The sequence below is a fragment of the Lonchura striata genome, chromosome 7, assembly GCF_050655825.1.
Source record: "Lonchura striata isolate lonStrDom1 chromosome 7, ASM5065582v1, whole genome shotgun sequence".
In the NCBI taxonomy this organism is placed as follows: Eukaryota; Metazoa; Chordata; class Aves; order Passeriformes; family Estrildidae; genus Lonchura; species Lonchura striata.
Window position 1 is genome coordinate 10,051,526 of NC_140709.1, and position 14,894 is coordinate 10,066,419.

The 14,894-nt window shown below is 39.8% G+C and overlaps 1 protein-coding gene across 14 annotated transcripts in view; it reads right to left on the reverse strand.

Annotated features, from left to right (window-relative positions):
• KALRN (kalirin RhoGEF kinase) overlaps positions 1–14,894 on the reverse strand; it is a 477,147-nt gene that overhangs the window by 157,307 nt on the left and 304,946 nt on the right. For all 14 annotated transcript variants that reach the window (XR_014956495.1, XM_085584162.1, XM_085584156.1 and 11 more), the window contains 2 exons: positions 11,184–11,379; positions 5,437–5,603 (listed from right to left, as the gene is read on the reverse strand). Coding sequence is in view for 13 of the 14 variants with exons in the window: in XM_085584162.1 (XP_085440288.1) it covers positions 5,437–5,603; positions 11,184–11,379 (363 nt within the window). In the remaining variant the exon portion in view is untranslated. The remainder of the gene's footprint in view (positions 1–5,436; positions 5,604–11,183; positions 11,380–14,894) is intronic.

The following is a 14,894-nucleotide window of genomic DNA, read 5'->3' on the forward strand; positions in this document are numbered from 1 at the left end:
TGGCATGGAGTTAAGATGCAGTTGGAGTTTCCACCTGCACACAGCTAGGAAAAAATGTCAAGTCTTGTATTTTGTGTTTAATCAAGAGGCTTTACTTCAGACATGTTAAAATTATTTGTAGACATGAAATCCATGCTGTAATGACTGCAGAATCACATCCTAAATGTACATAATTAATTCATCAAGCTTGTACTCACTCATTTAAGCAGCAACATTTCTGCTATTTTAAGTCACGTGTTTAGGAAATTAGCACCCAGAACACACATGCAAGTTCTTTTCTGTGATGTCTCAAAGCCTTTTTTCTACCTGTGAAGGTGTCATATTAGTCCAACAAAGCCAGAAAGTTGCTGAGTCCAACTCATAGATCCACAGGAAATCCTGACTGCTCAATCACTGCCCTAAATTTAGTTCATGATTTCCAAAATTGACTTTTCTGCAATAGTCTACATAGCAATTTCCCTTTTGTACTATCATTTTCTACAAGTGATCCATTAATTGCCTGGAGGAAATAGGGATTTTTTTATTGCTTTGTTTTTCATCCCTACATCATGCATCAACCTAGTTAGTGCCATTCAGTTCCCTATAGGGTAAAAAATCAGTTTTCCCTAGGAGAAAAAAGGGAGACATCTATACATGTAGCTGACCCTAATTTGTAGAAAATTACATTCTGTTCAGTACAACAATGTGGAAGATTTAATTTCATTCATTTCTCTTTCATCAGCAGGTGTAATCTTTCCTGTGGTAAATGCATCACACATTTAAAGAAAAAGCAGTTGAGTTATCATGTGGAAATTGTATTGTCTGGCATTTTCTACAACCTATCACACTTGAACCCTGCATTATTACCAACTGCATAGTACCAAACTCTGAAGTTAAGCAAAGGATCACTGAATCTGGAAAAAGCCTGAATTGAGGACATCACGAGGCAAGACATGCTTTCATGTTTTACATACTGCAAGACACCCAGCCTTGGACTTTTTGGAATGTAGAAAATACTGAGTGAGTATGCTAAAAATACAGCATTTTTTTTCCTTTGTGGAACATCTTTCATTTCAGCTGAATTTTTCAAAAGCTGCCACAGTTTGACACAGATTTCACACAAATATCTGAGCCTCTAAATAGTAAAACATCACTAAAAAACCATGGAAACTCAGTCTTAAAACAAAGCAACTTGATTAGGAAGAGACACCACACAACCAGTCTGCCAGGTTTCCTCTTGTGTTAACAACACACATTCACCCCTCTTTTCAGGAGTCTTGCAGCCTCAAATTATCCAGGGAAAAAGCAGTTCAGGTGGCCTGGTGGATTCCATGTGCCAGTGATGCTGCCAGCACCACTCCTGACCAAGGCTGCTGCCACCCCTGAGCAGCTGCCCCCTCTCCTTCCCCCAGAGTGTGGGGTTGGACACCCATTCTGGGGTTCCTACATCCCATTTGTCAGGCCCAAGGAGCACCCAAACACAAGCAAATTTCTCATGGAAGCATTTGCACAGTCACCCTTTTCTACTTTGAGAAGTCTGGTATTTAAATGTTGGAGCCTCACCTGAGATTTGCATTGGCTATTTTTATAGTAATGTTTTTCTCTTACTTGTGTTGTTTACATACAGTAAGGAAAAAAAAATTCAGTTGCACAATCAAAGCTTCTTAAGTCTAAGTTCAAAAGATATCCCTTGCAGGGATATCCTTTGTGTCCCTGGTTTAGAATAGGGAACTGGTTGGAAGGGCGCATTTACACATTTGTGTCTGGTTTACAAGACTTGCTCACAAATTGACCTCTACTCATATAGTGCTTAATACCTTTTCATTAAAATATACAGAAAAGCTCCTAATACAGGACCAAAGCACTTCTATGATTATTTCCTGCATTAATAGTTTCACCATTATTTAGCAACGTGCAGACAGGCCAACCCTAAAAGACAACTTTAAACAGACATTTTCTACAAATTACAGATTTTATCAGCTTTGCAGAAGAAATGATTAAATAATTCTGGAGTTAAATAAATCTTCAAAGACTTTCTTATACATCCTAACAATTTTTTATAATAGAGAAGCAGAAACACTTTTATGGGATCTTATATAAAAGCTACTTGCCACTGGAGAACAGTTTTACTTCAAGGCATAGGTTGTTTAACAGGGCAACGACCACAACTCTGAAACAACTCCCACCTTTGACTCCAATTTGCTTTAGGGAGGCTATTCTCCTGTACAGGGGCTCTCTGTAATTAAATAATAGTACCAAATTCTTCTAAACTTCTAATTTTTCCCTTGGAACTCTGCCATCTTCACTCAGCACAGAGTCAGACTCTACAGGAAAAATAAAGATTGAGGCACCCCTTGTGCAGCCATTCTTAAGAAATGAGAGCTCTGTACAATGCAGTGTTTTTGTCTACTGCTCAGTTTAGTCAGAATATCTTCCTTCATGTTTCTAAAAAAGACTTAGGGGCTTGCTACAGATACCTGTCCAGTCAGATAAGAAAAGATTTTTAAGTTTAGAAGACAAAACAATATAAGTGAATCTTTTACACCTCCAGACCCTTTACAGCTTCCTTCAGAAGCTTTTACTAACACAGACCAAACCATCAAGGACAGTTTCTGGTAATTTTAACCATGTTTAAAACTGCATCAGTTTTCCAGAAGCTATTTGACATTAGATTAGGGAAAAACAAATATATTCAGTGTCTCTCAAATTGCTACTTCCCATCATCCTTTGGACATATATATTTTGAAGCAAATCTAATGCCAAACAGCAACAAATAGATGGATAACAAGCACATCAAAAGGATTAAATATACTTCTAAACAACCTGGAAAGCAAGTACAGTGGGACACCTTGAGGATATCTTGGAGCAAATTAGGTCAAGTTCAAAACTTATTAAAAGAAAAAGCCCAAACCATACAAAGATAAATTAAGGGCATAAGGAAGCCAAACAGCTGCAGGCACAGCATTAGAGTTTGTTTTTTTAAACTGATCTCCACAAATCTATTCTGTTATTACTTTTATGTAAGCAGTATCATTTCTGTCAGAAATGAGTAGGATCCAAATGAGGGAAAATCAGGCTTGGGCAGAATTTTTCTTAATAACAAAGACCTTGTGAATTACTGATCTTTACTATTTCCACTCTAAAGCAGTTCACAGAACATCACATTTGGAATTGTTCCACTATAATGGCCCCAAACTTCAATTCATTGTCTTGGCATTCAAATCCTTGGTGCACATGATACAAAGCAGAAATCTCTGGTAAATGAAACTTAAATAGATAGAGACAGTTAAAAGACTTTTTATTTCCATGAGCCATTATATCAAAATGCAAACACATGTACATGTAGCAGCTTTGACCAATTTTCCTCTGTCAGCAGAACTTAACACAGCTACAGGAGGTGTCTTGCAACAACCACATCTCAACTCATTCACAAGAGAAAGAGCAATTTGGTAATGAGATCATCCATCATCTCAGATGCACTAAACCGAAAGTGAAGGAAACCTGGTCCAGACTGGAGATGAAGTGCAAGCCAAAATCAATACATTTCCCAATTTCACTAAATGGTTGGGAATATGACTCATTTACAGGAAACCAGGGAGATAGGACATAGAAATATTTTAACTTGCCTCTTTCTAAGGGAGATTGTAGCTGTGGTAATTTGTAAGTTAACAAGCGAAGGGGTGGTTAGTATTCAGCTGAACAAATAAAATGTTTTTTCACTACTGGTTTGCTGAGAGGTCACATAATAACAAAGCCTCTGATCGTCCCAAGCTCTGTTAAGGAAATACTAATTCAAGGCAGCTGTTCTCTCACAATAAGTATTAGCTCAGTCCTATAGCCACTTCCTCTGGGTAGATTTCAGTTGTAAAATAGTTAAGGACCAGCAGATATTTGATAGTAAGGCAAATAACATCAGGTACCTGCAGAAAGTCCTGCACTGCCACTGAGTGGCTGCAGGAGCAGCCACGGGGCTGACTGAACTCCATCCCAGACAAGTGGGCAACCTTCATCTTTAGCCTTTCTGCTACACATGTAACTCTTCTCTGCTTTCTGTCATAAATTAAAATGGCTCTGCTTTACCATAAACCTATCACATATACCTCCAGGCTTAGCTAAGCTGTGTATAAGAAACCTCAGAAACCTATAGGAAAAAAAAAAGTATATACATCATAATCATGTTAAGATGTGGTTATAAATATCACAGAGTGTTTCTGAGTTTTGCTTGGTTTGTTTTCTTTTTTATTTTTCAGAAGAAAGCCAAGTAGTCTACAGAGCTCCAGAACTTTGTGAGAAGCTGATCTTCAATAATCACAAATGCAAAATGATCATCTTTAAAAAATAAAAATTAGGAGAGTTCTATGCCACTTTTAGGTAGAGTTGAAAAATATTCACATCAAAGTGGACTTGGAAAGAAAATGTAATTTTCTTCGCTGTTCGTGCTGCCAGTTTGCTGAGTGTGAAGGATTTCTTTTGCTGGCAATGATAAAGCAATTCAGATTAAGCATCACTCAGTTACCCTGTCATCAAAAGTGAATATTTATGATCATATGTACTGAGCATTCAGAGAACATGTGTATGTGTTTAAGTAAACAAATGAGCAGATATCTTTCATGAACACCTTGTAGAATTTGGACACTTGTCCCAACACCACCCCCCAACCCACCTATTTGTATAGTAAAATGGAAAACTGAATATTCCACATGTCTGGAAAAACATTCTTGGTTTTCCTTATGAAATCAAGAACGTTCAATAAAAAGACAGACATACACTAGAGTGTGAAGCCACCTATGGCTATGGAAGCAGGAAGTGTAATGTTATCCTGTGCAGCAAAGGAAAACAAAGAAATAGAATGCATCCAAATTAAATGTTAGGGAAAACCAAGGGAGGCAGAACATGACTGCCTATGCTAGGATGAAATCTGAAAGAAAGGCAATTTAATAATACTAAGATGTCTAAACAAGTCCTGGGATCTAGAGACCACTGACAGGATTTTTTAAATTGCCGGAAGATGTTAAAGATTCCTGCAAGAGAACAGATGTATAGCAATAAATGAAAAGGTGAAACCAATGTAACATCATACTTAGGCCTCACAGCTCAGTTTCCTTTGCTTTGGGCCCGTTTTCCACCTCAGCTTAAATCTGGGTCACAAATCAAATAATTATATTCCCAGAACACTTGGAGTCTGAGGCTGTTTCTCCATTTGAGAAGGTAAGTGGTCAGCTCTGCACAGAACTCCTATGACTACTCATGAAACCAAAAACAGGCACACTTGGGAGAGCAGAGCCCCTTCTTATTTGCAAAGGACCATTCTGCAACATGTCAGCAGATCAAGTACTGTTAAGGAAAGGGGGATTTAGGCTGCCCACCTGAAGGTCTGTCCCTGTCTGGCTCAGCAGTGTGGATGTATGCAATGGCTGAAAAGCCCCTCAAGCCCCTCATGTGCTTGAAAACTCTCACCTGCTTGACCTCAGCCTGGAGGTGCCGGAGCTGCAGGCACTGCTCTAACCTCTTGTGAGTTTGGTCAGCATTGAGCTCCAGCTCGTGCTGTTTCTCGTGAAGGAATTCCAGCAGTTCTTGAACCTGGGTTGCAAGATCAATGTCTTTTTCACAGATCAGTTCAATGCCTGTAACATGCAGAGAGAGAGAGATTATTGCACTTACTTGAAATTTCAGTTTTGCATAACTGGAAACTTCAAAATTTTTTGTTACTTAACACATTGATTTGCAACTGTCTGAGTAATCCTTTCTCACTTAACTTTCTCACATGTAATATTTGGCTTTCACAGCTCCCTAATCTTCATCACTACATTTTTCTACAAAGTGGTGCTTCTCTGGTGGTCATTGCTCATCTGACTCATCAGCATCTGGCTAGTTGGACTGACTTAAGCACAGTCTTGCTCAAAAAGTTGCATTAACATCAAATTAAGAAAAAAGACAAAAATCCTCAGTTTTTTAGGGCAATTCACAAACTTATACTTTAGAAATGCATATTGGGAAAAAAAATAGAAGAGAAAAGAGATAAGGAAGAAAATAGAAAAGTCAAATAGATCTACAGTAGTGCTACAAGTGCAGAGAACTCCATAGAGAAAACCTTTTTCTATCTGGATGCTAGAAGATCATCATCAATAAATTAGTTGAAATCAGACTTTAGTTCATTCAGAATTATTTCACAGACTGAGTTTTGTCCAGTCCTCACACAGCAAACAGAAAGGGTGTCTTAGTACCACATCCCCCTCTCTTGCATCCTACGTGAACCTGCTAACCCCTCAAAGGCCTGGTCTGATTTCATAGCCCTGACTTGATCACGAGATTGAAATTGAGACTTCCTGAGCCTTCCTACCCCCTGAATGTTTTCCTGACACTGTGACCTTGTGTGTAGTGGTTACATGAAATACGGTGCAGAGCTTCACACCTTCCTTTTGGGTGCCACTGATGCGACTGCAGTGCTGGGTTCACTACCAGTGCAACTGGAAGGTTTGGCCTGGAGGAAATATGATGTCATCCCGTGTTACTGCAGCCCCTGGGACTGCAAACTAATAATGTCCTGACTCTTCCCTTATGAAGGTCTACTGGAATTTTGCCATTGGCCTCGAAGCAGGAAGGAACCTAACATAAAAATAATAAGATTGCAGTAATGCTGAGAAAACACTGCACTTTCCTCCAAAGCCATGTGATTCAACAGAATAATACAGCATTAAAAAAGAAATGTGTTAATTAGAAGCTGCTGAAAAAAAGTCTTGGACAGGACAGTATTTTTGAAAACCATTTAGAAAGTTGTCTTTACCTCCCTCTTTATCCTCCTCAGAGACTCATGAATTTCATTTAGCGGTATCTACACAGTACAGCACACAAAATAAATACTTATTACTAACCCTATCCCTTTTCCTGGTGTCTGGTTTTATCAGAAAAAGCACATGGGAATGCAAATGATTGGCTTATTCCCTTTCCCAGCCAAAACAAAACAGTTCCTTCATTACCAAATAAAGTGGAATGGCCCCTGGCTTCCCGTTGAAAACTGGAAATTTAATATATGTTTCTATTCTTGGGAGTGAAGTTCTTTTCAATTGCCAGACACCAGGCATTGTTGCTGCAATTAGCCTGCATATGGTTCTGTATCCTGAGGACATGATGGCTTTTTGTATGCTTGACTTCACCACACCTATTGGGTATTAAATGCACAGCTTTCCCTCCTGCACACTCAGCTGGTGCAGCTCCGATCCTGCTCGCTCATCAGCAGCAACCAGGGAACTGCCTGGGATGCTATCCAAGGGCAGTGTGTACTCCCCATGATGAATGATCTGCCCTTTCCTGCTTGTCACATGTCACACAGATTTATTCTGTGGTGCCAGCACATGTGGTGAGAGCGCTGTTTCTTCTCAAGTATTGGTTGGCAAAATAGAAAGCCTTGTTTCCTGAATAATTTCATACGTATTATCTTTGCATTGTGTTTTGACAGCTGGAAAAGCACAGCTGACTTTCTGATAAAATGAACTTGGTTGCCATTTTCTTCTACTGCCTCAAACAGTGCAGCAGATGTCAAGTGAGTGATATAGAATTGAAAATGTTTTTTAAAAATCCTGCAGGAAAGAGTACTGAGCCACACTAACTGGCATCCTACAAAATATACATTAGTGACACCTGAACTGCTTGCAATGTGAGATACAATTCAGTCTAAGGAAGGGGTATTGCTTTTTAAACTGTCAAAACTGTTTTGAAAATGCTTTAAACCTACTTTATGCTGAAATATTAAGAACCTGTGGTAGCAGAGTTTATTTTCTCTTCCTTGCAATATAAACTACAGTTATAATTAACTATAAAGGACATCACAAAGCAAATAGATTTCTGCTTTCCTTTGAAGCAATGCAACACTTGGAAAAGAGGTGAACAATGTTAGCTTGATGACCAGGACGCAAAAGGACTTTTAATCTTACACATATCAGGCAGGTACTGAATAAATATCCCCAACTTCAGCTCTACAGTGTATTTCAGGTTTGATTTAGAAGCAATTTGTCTAAGATATAAAAAGGAGCTCTGTAAACCATTAGAGACCCCCAACTGGGAGCTCATTTTGACAATGATATTGACAATGCAAATGGACTTTATTAATCAAATAAATTTGCACAATCAATTAACCAGCTATTAGAGTGCATCTGCTTTTAATGCCTACAATCAGACTAACTAAGGTGCATATGCTAATAAATTACCTAAGCATGTCAGCACCACAGCTTGGGCCCAAGTGTTGAATTACTTCTGAATAATTATCCTAAACTTTCTGTGGGAAATGGATTTCTCAGAATTGTCCAGGTTTTCACTTTTGGAAACACCAGGCTTCTTCAACATATTGAGTTAGGAATCCAGAAAAACCAATAACCATTTCTGCTAGTATTTACCTACATATTCAGCTTTGCTATCAGCAGTAGAGCTAAAATCAAATAGAAAAAAAAGCAAATATGTTCTTTGAAACAAAAAGGGCTAGCTCATTAAAAACTCCAGTCTTGTTGAGACTATTATAATATTCTCTACATATAAATATGTTTCCTGATTGACACAGATTTTAGCAACAATTTGCAAGTACTGCAAAATTTCAGGAAATGTAACCTGACTTCCAGATCTTACCTATTCCCTAACAAAACCAAACATTTCTTTAAAAAATAATTATTCTGATGGAGAAAACAGTCTAATCCAGGCTCACTTGGATGTGCTGGAGTATTGGAAAGAATCACAGGATCATAACCCTGAGCTGGATATTTGGAAATACTGGGCTTGCAGAGAAGCCTGATTGTATGGATGCCCTCAATATCCACAGAGTCTGGTGCATGACAGAACCACTGAATTTATTGTACCACCATAAGAATGTTCACAGGGATTGCCAGATACTCCACAGCCTAGTAAGGGTCAGTGCTCCAAGTCTGTATCAGACATGCAAAAAACATGGCTGAATGTCCAAAACCTTCTTTTTCTACCTCCTCAAGATCTCCAAGTGAAAAAGACATCATCAATGGCAGCATGTGGATGTAATTTTATCTGACTGACTTGCTGGCTTAAAGACCTCCAGGACAAACTAGAGAGTGATCAAAAATAAGTCAGTCTCCTGTGTGGTATGTTGAAAAGAATAAAGCTCAAAGAGAGTTACAGGGAAGGGAAGAAACTTGGTCAATTAAGGGTGGCTGGTTAGGCAGAATGGCTCTGGAAAATCACTTTTTTTTCTGGCTCTATATTCTATAGCTACAGCTGAGTTTTGATTGTAGCAGTGGTGACAGTGTACAACAGGAAGCAGGAATAGCAGCTGATTTCCCAGAACCTCTGCAAGTTTTCAGCTCTGGCAGTTAAGAACAGTCATCCCCTACCCTATGCCCCGAGTGGCTATGATAAAGGATTCAGGAAGAGGGAGTAAAATTCAATCCCTTTTTTATGAAGTATAACAGTTCTTTATTGAAGTAAGAAGCAGTAGGGTCCCAAGTACTATCTTTCTCTCTTATTTTTCTATTCTCCCAGCATTTAGCATTCCATGCATAGTAGACATGGCCATTACCTTAGATTGACTACAGTTACTCTACATCCCCATGGGACTTCTGCTTCCCTGCTTTTGAGAGCAGTGGATTTTTATTAGGTAGGCTTAATAGAAAGTGGCCTTAGAGAATCTTACAAAAACATTTTACAAGTCAATTCATTGAGCTGCTAACCTTTTGTCAGCAATCCAAAAGAAGCTGTTTCTAACTTCTTGACAAACACAGAATTTATTATTTATTTTCTAAAAATCAGCCACTGAGACTTCTGACTGTGCTCTGCTCTGGATCATATTCTTTACTTCCCATGGATTCCTTTGGGATGAAAAAAAAAAAACAAACAAAAAAAAAAAACACCAAAAGAGCACAAACATCTTAACCAATGTCTTAGGACAAGTTTTCTAACTCAGAAAGCAGGGAGGCTGAAGCATAGAGCCAGGCATTGTGTGGGCAGATCTCAGAGAGGCTCACAGAATTATCTAGTTCACAACATCCTCTTGAAGCAGTCCTCAAGCCTCTGTTGAGTGCAGCCTGCCAAATCAGGCTGGATACTGCCAGATTGTTCTGAAGGTAGGTGCCTAGAGGTAAAATGTTTGCCAAAGAATAATACCATAAAATCCTTTTTATTTCAAACGAGGGAAAGAACAGGAACTGCTCTTGCTTTGCAATCTTTCCAAACATTTTAGAAGGTTAAAGCACTACACAAGTAACATTCACTTCTGGGCTTTATGCAGCAATTAATCTGAATTATGATAGTCTTTTTCCATATGCAAAATGCAAGGAAACAACAATTTTGACTCTTAGGATGTATTAGAAATTTTCTTATGCTGAGAAGAATCAGTCTTCCTATCAAAATTAATCAAGATTTTCATTTAAGAACACATCTCAAAGGGCTTTTTTACACCCAAGTTGCTACCTTTAAGTGCACTCTGAAAAGGAAAATTCCAGTATGGTTTATCATATTCCCTTTTTACACAAAACAATTCCAAGTAGAAGTGACTGGAAACAAGAGTTCCATTTCATTACTGGTTTCAAGGCTCTCATATTTGGATCCTTTCCCAGAGGACTCTTGGATAACTAGATTCTTTCTCCCTTTACTCTGTCTCTCTTTCCCTTGGGCATGTCTGCATCCTGAAATGGGGAACATGGAAAAGGTACTCAAGCCTGCAGAGAATGAAGCCAGCCTATCTGTTCCATTTGACTCTCACTAAAATCAATTTGCAGTAAGATTAACAAGTTTAGGAGTCTAGAACAACTAGACTACATTCAGACCTAGGTGCGACTGCCCAGCTCAAGGATCTGTAGCTTGTTTCTGAGCTGGAACAAGGACAAGGATCTTGTCTTTCCCTCCCCTCTCCATCCAATTTGGAGTCAATCACACACTCCATCCTGCAGCTGTGAAATTTTCTGAATGAAACTTGAAATTCATCTTCACTTCCTCAGTTTGTTGTTCTTTCTCAAAGAAATAGCAGGTTTTTACATAAAATCCTGAATCAAAATTCTCAAAACTTGTGGAACAGTCCTGGGAGTAGAGAGACAGGTATTGCTTATACTTATGTTAAAAGCTTATTTGATATGTATTGCGGTATTTCGGCTTGCTATGAATTTTGGGGGTTTGGGCTTTTTCTTGGGGTTTTTTTTTGGGGTGGTTTGTTTTTTTTTTTTAATGTAAAATAGGGATCAAATTGTTCTTCTCACCTGAAGCCTGGACCTCCATGATGTATTGGTGCAAGTCTTGCCCTTGCTGGATGACTTCAAAGGTCATGTTGTTCATGGCCAGTTTCCGTTCAGTGTGACGCTGCAATCGCTGCTCAGCCAGAGTGAGATCCTCAGTATTGAAATCATTCATTTGCCTCAGCAGATCTTCATTCCAAGCATCCAACTCTGCTGTAACCTTCATGGGCAGAAGACAGACACTCAGGATCAATGAAATAACTTACTTTCAAACAATATTTGGATCAGAAAATACTTTGCATTTTGATTCTCATCCAGAAACCTTCCAACTCCAGATCCTGCCCACTTAGTGGTGACACTTCACATTTTTCTGAGGTGAGGATCTATGAAAAGATTATCAGTCCAACAAAAATTGTCACCTTCCTTTTTTTCTTACATATCCCAAAATACAGTGGAAGAGAATACCCACTATATTCTCATTGATGGCAGAATAAATGTTTCTGAATATATTCAAATTATATGAAAAATAATGCTTCCAGAATTACAAACCCCCCTGCAACCACACAATCCCAAAATGGCCTGAATGTTTCTAAACCATTAGTTTTGCAACAAATTATATGTTACATATCACAGATGCAATGCACAATACAGAAACATCACACTCAAGGTTTAGGTGAATCATCTACAGATTCCCAAATGATACCTGGCTGTAACCAAAGACCTGCCAAGTAACTCCTGGGGACATACAATATCTTCTTTGCTTTCTCTGCTTCCTAATTGCAACACACAGGCTGATGATTTTAGCAGTTCTTTTATTGTATTTTCTGCATTTTCCATCTTTCTCCACAGTAGGCAGCTGGCATCAAAGTCCTTCAGTTTCCCCTGTGCAACTAAAACAAGATCTAGTGTCCAACCTAAGCAGCCCAGTCTCACCTCAACCTAGGTTCTGCTGCTGCAGACAAAAAAGAGGGAATGTGCTAGTGACAATGAATGAGGGACGGGGAACAAGAGAAATGGGAATTAAGTTGTACAGTGAAGAATACAAATCTTAGAAGGATAGAAAATTATTAAATAAATGACTTAATTCTGATTAATAGGTCAATTCCTCATAGCTAAATTCAGGAGAGCTAAAAGTAGGTGTCTACATTCCCACTTGTGCACATTATGATGCAGTGAAAAGTTCTCTGCTTCTCACTCAAAGTGCTGTTCAGGGCCTGTGTGCAATGAGACACAGCTTCCTAAAGAACCAAGATTCAGAATTTTCCATTCAGCTTTGCTTTCCAGAAAACACAAATTACATGCAACACAGACTTAGGAAGAGGACCCAAATGGACCAGTTCTCAGCCTTTCTTACATCAGAATGGACAAGAGCACAGAGTTTTGCACTAGAAGGAAAAAATGCATGTTTTAGGCTCTTTTTTGGGAGAAGCAGAAAAGCAGACTTACTCAATGAAGAACCTGGGACTCATCTGCAGAGAAGGCAGAGCGTGGATATCCCGAGGGGTTTCTATTTTTCTTCAGCTTGTTCCTTTGCCCATTCCACTCAATTACCTTGAAATAATAGCTATCTCTACACTGTCTTTGCCCCCATTCCTGATTCCAGCAGCCTCTGATTCATTCACATATCACAGCAGGAGTCCATAGACTGTGGAAACTTATTGGCAGACTTAACAGTTAGGGGAAAATGTCCAAAGTTGATGGTGGAGAGGAGTTTTACTAGATACATTTACATTTAGGGACAGATACTCAGCTAACAGTAATCAGAACTGAGGTGACCTTGAACTCATTTCAAACTACAAACAAAAGAATTAATTCAGAGTGAGCGCAGGTTCTTACAGCCATGACAGTAACACAAAGTTCAATGTAAAGTCCTTTCTGCTCTTTCTAATGGAAAAGCACATGACATAAGTGAATCAGAAGAACTTTCTCTTGGTAACTTCTCCACTTGGCTGCAGAAGGGACATTAGCCACTATTGCTTTTATTGTTAAATCTACAACAACTTCCACTCCAGCACTGGGAAATTGTTCCTCCTGACTGTACTGGCTTTTGTCCATCAGGCAAGTGTCCAAGACAGGTCTGCAGCAGAGAGGCATCTGCAGACTCAGGAGAAGGATGGCTCCAAGCAACCAGTTTCCACCAGTCACCTAAACATCTCCCTGTGCCTTGTGGACAACGGAGCTAAAAGGGGTTTTGCTCTGTTGTCCACACTCCCCAGATCCAGTGTGTTCCAGCTAAAAGGAAAGGATGGCACAGGCAGTGAGGCTGCAGGTTGATAAACAATGCAGGATGCAAGGCCAGCCCATGGTGCTCCATGTCACATTGTCAGGGCCAGGAACAGAGGCCAAGCTTGCACCTGAGCAGCTCTGGATGCACCCAGCAGTAACAAAGCTGTCAGAGTGAGTTCCAGCTCTGCCTGGCCAAGAGCACAGCCACAGCAGAGGGAAGAGGGAAGGAGGGAAGTAGCCTTTGAGTGAGGGCTGATGAAGAAGTGACAGTCATCCCATGTGCTGGGTCAGAGGAAGAGAGGAAGGAATCAGACACAGCAAGAGGTGGAACAACACCAAATTTCTCAGCCTAAGTGGGTACAGGAAGACTGAGCACATTGCTCTGAGTAACAAACAGATGGCTAGCAGGGGATCTAAAGCACACTAAGGCAACAAGCAATAGCAGGGCTGTGATAACAACCCAGGTTTCCTGAATCTCAATCTGGTGCCCTATTCCAGAGACCATGCTGCTTTGCATATCTCATTAGGACATTTCGTTTTCTGTCTGTACAGACAATGCCTCAAAATCCCAGCATTTTCTGTACTTCAAACAGGACCATTTGGAAACAGTGCCAAAGTCTGAAATTTACTGGTTTGATTTGGGTATAGGGAAAATGATTTCTTTTACTTGAGGAAGAAGATGCAATTAGGCAGCTCTGTTAACTACAGACATATACTTTTCAAGTCTAAAAAATGGATGCTTTCACAGATGAGTCAGGCCTTGATACCTCTGATAAAACTTGGACTGCATTAAACAGAAGTGTCCTACCCCCTAAGCTGTGGCAAGATCCAATTGCACTGGGCCTCTGTCAGGAATTCTCTCATAAATGAGGGTCACTTGGCCATGAACTTGTTTTATTCCCTTTTGACAAAGAAGAATGGCTGATTAATTTACCCTGTTCATGTGTTTTGGTGGGAAGAACTGACAGCACTTTGTATTTTTTTCACTTTATTTACCAGTGTTAGTGATTCTAAATAGACCTCAGCACCCCTCACATGCAGTGAGAGAAGGGAAGCCCTGCTGTAATAAAAGAGTGGAGCTCTGCTCTGTTCTGCTGTGGTTTGAGAAAGCAATTTTACCAAAGCAGAAGGGTTGTGAGAGCAGCAAGAGCAGCAGTGCAAGGTCTACAGCAGCACAAGCAGCAGCCTTATCCCCTGGTTCCCACAGTGTTCCAAGGAAAGCTGCACGTGACTCATTGTCAGCCACACTCAGCCAGCTCCTTGGAAGGAGCCACCCTCCTTTTCTGTGGGTCATACGGGGTCAGTGGCCAAAAAACAGCTCCCTATCACTAAAGAAAGGTCAAACAATGCAGGAGTACGGATGGGAGAAAGCCTGGATTCCAATGAGCCTAGGAAGCACATTTTGTCATCCTTCACCTGAAACAGATGCTCCTGCTGCCATGAGAATGGGAGGAGAAGCAACGCTGGCAGTGAACCCACTCTAGTATGTAAAGTGAGATATCCCTGTCA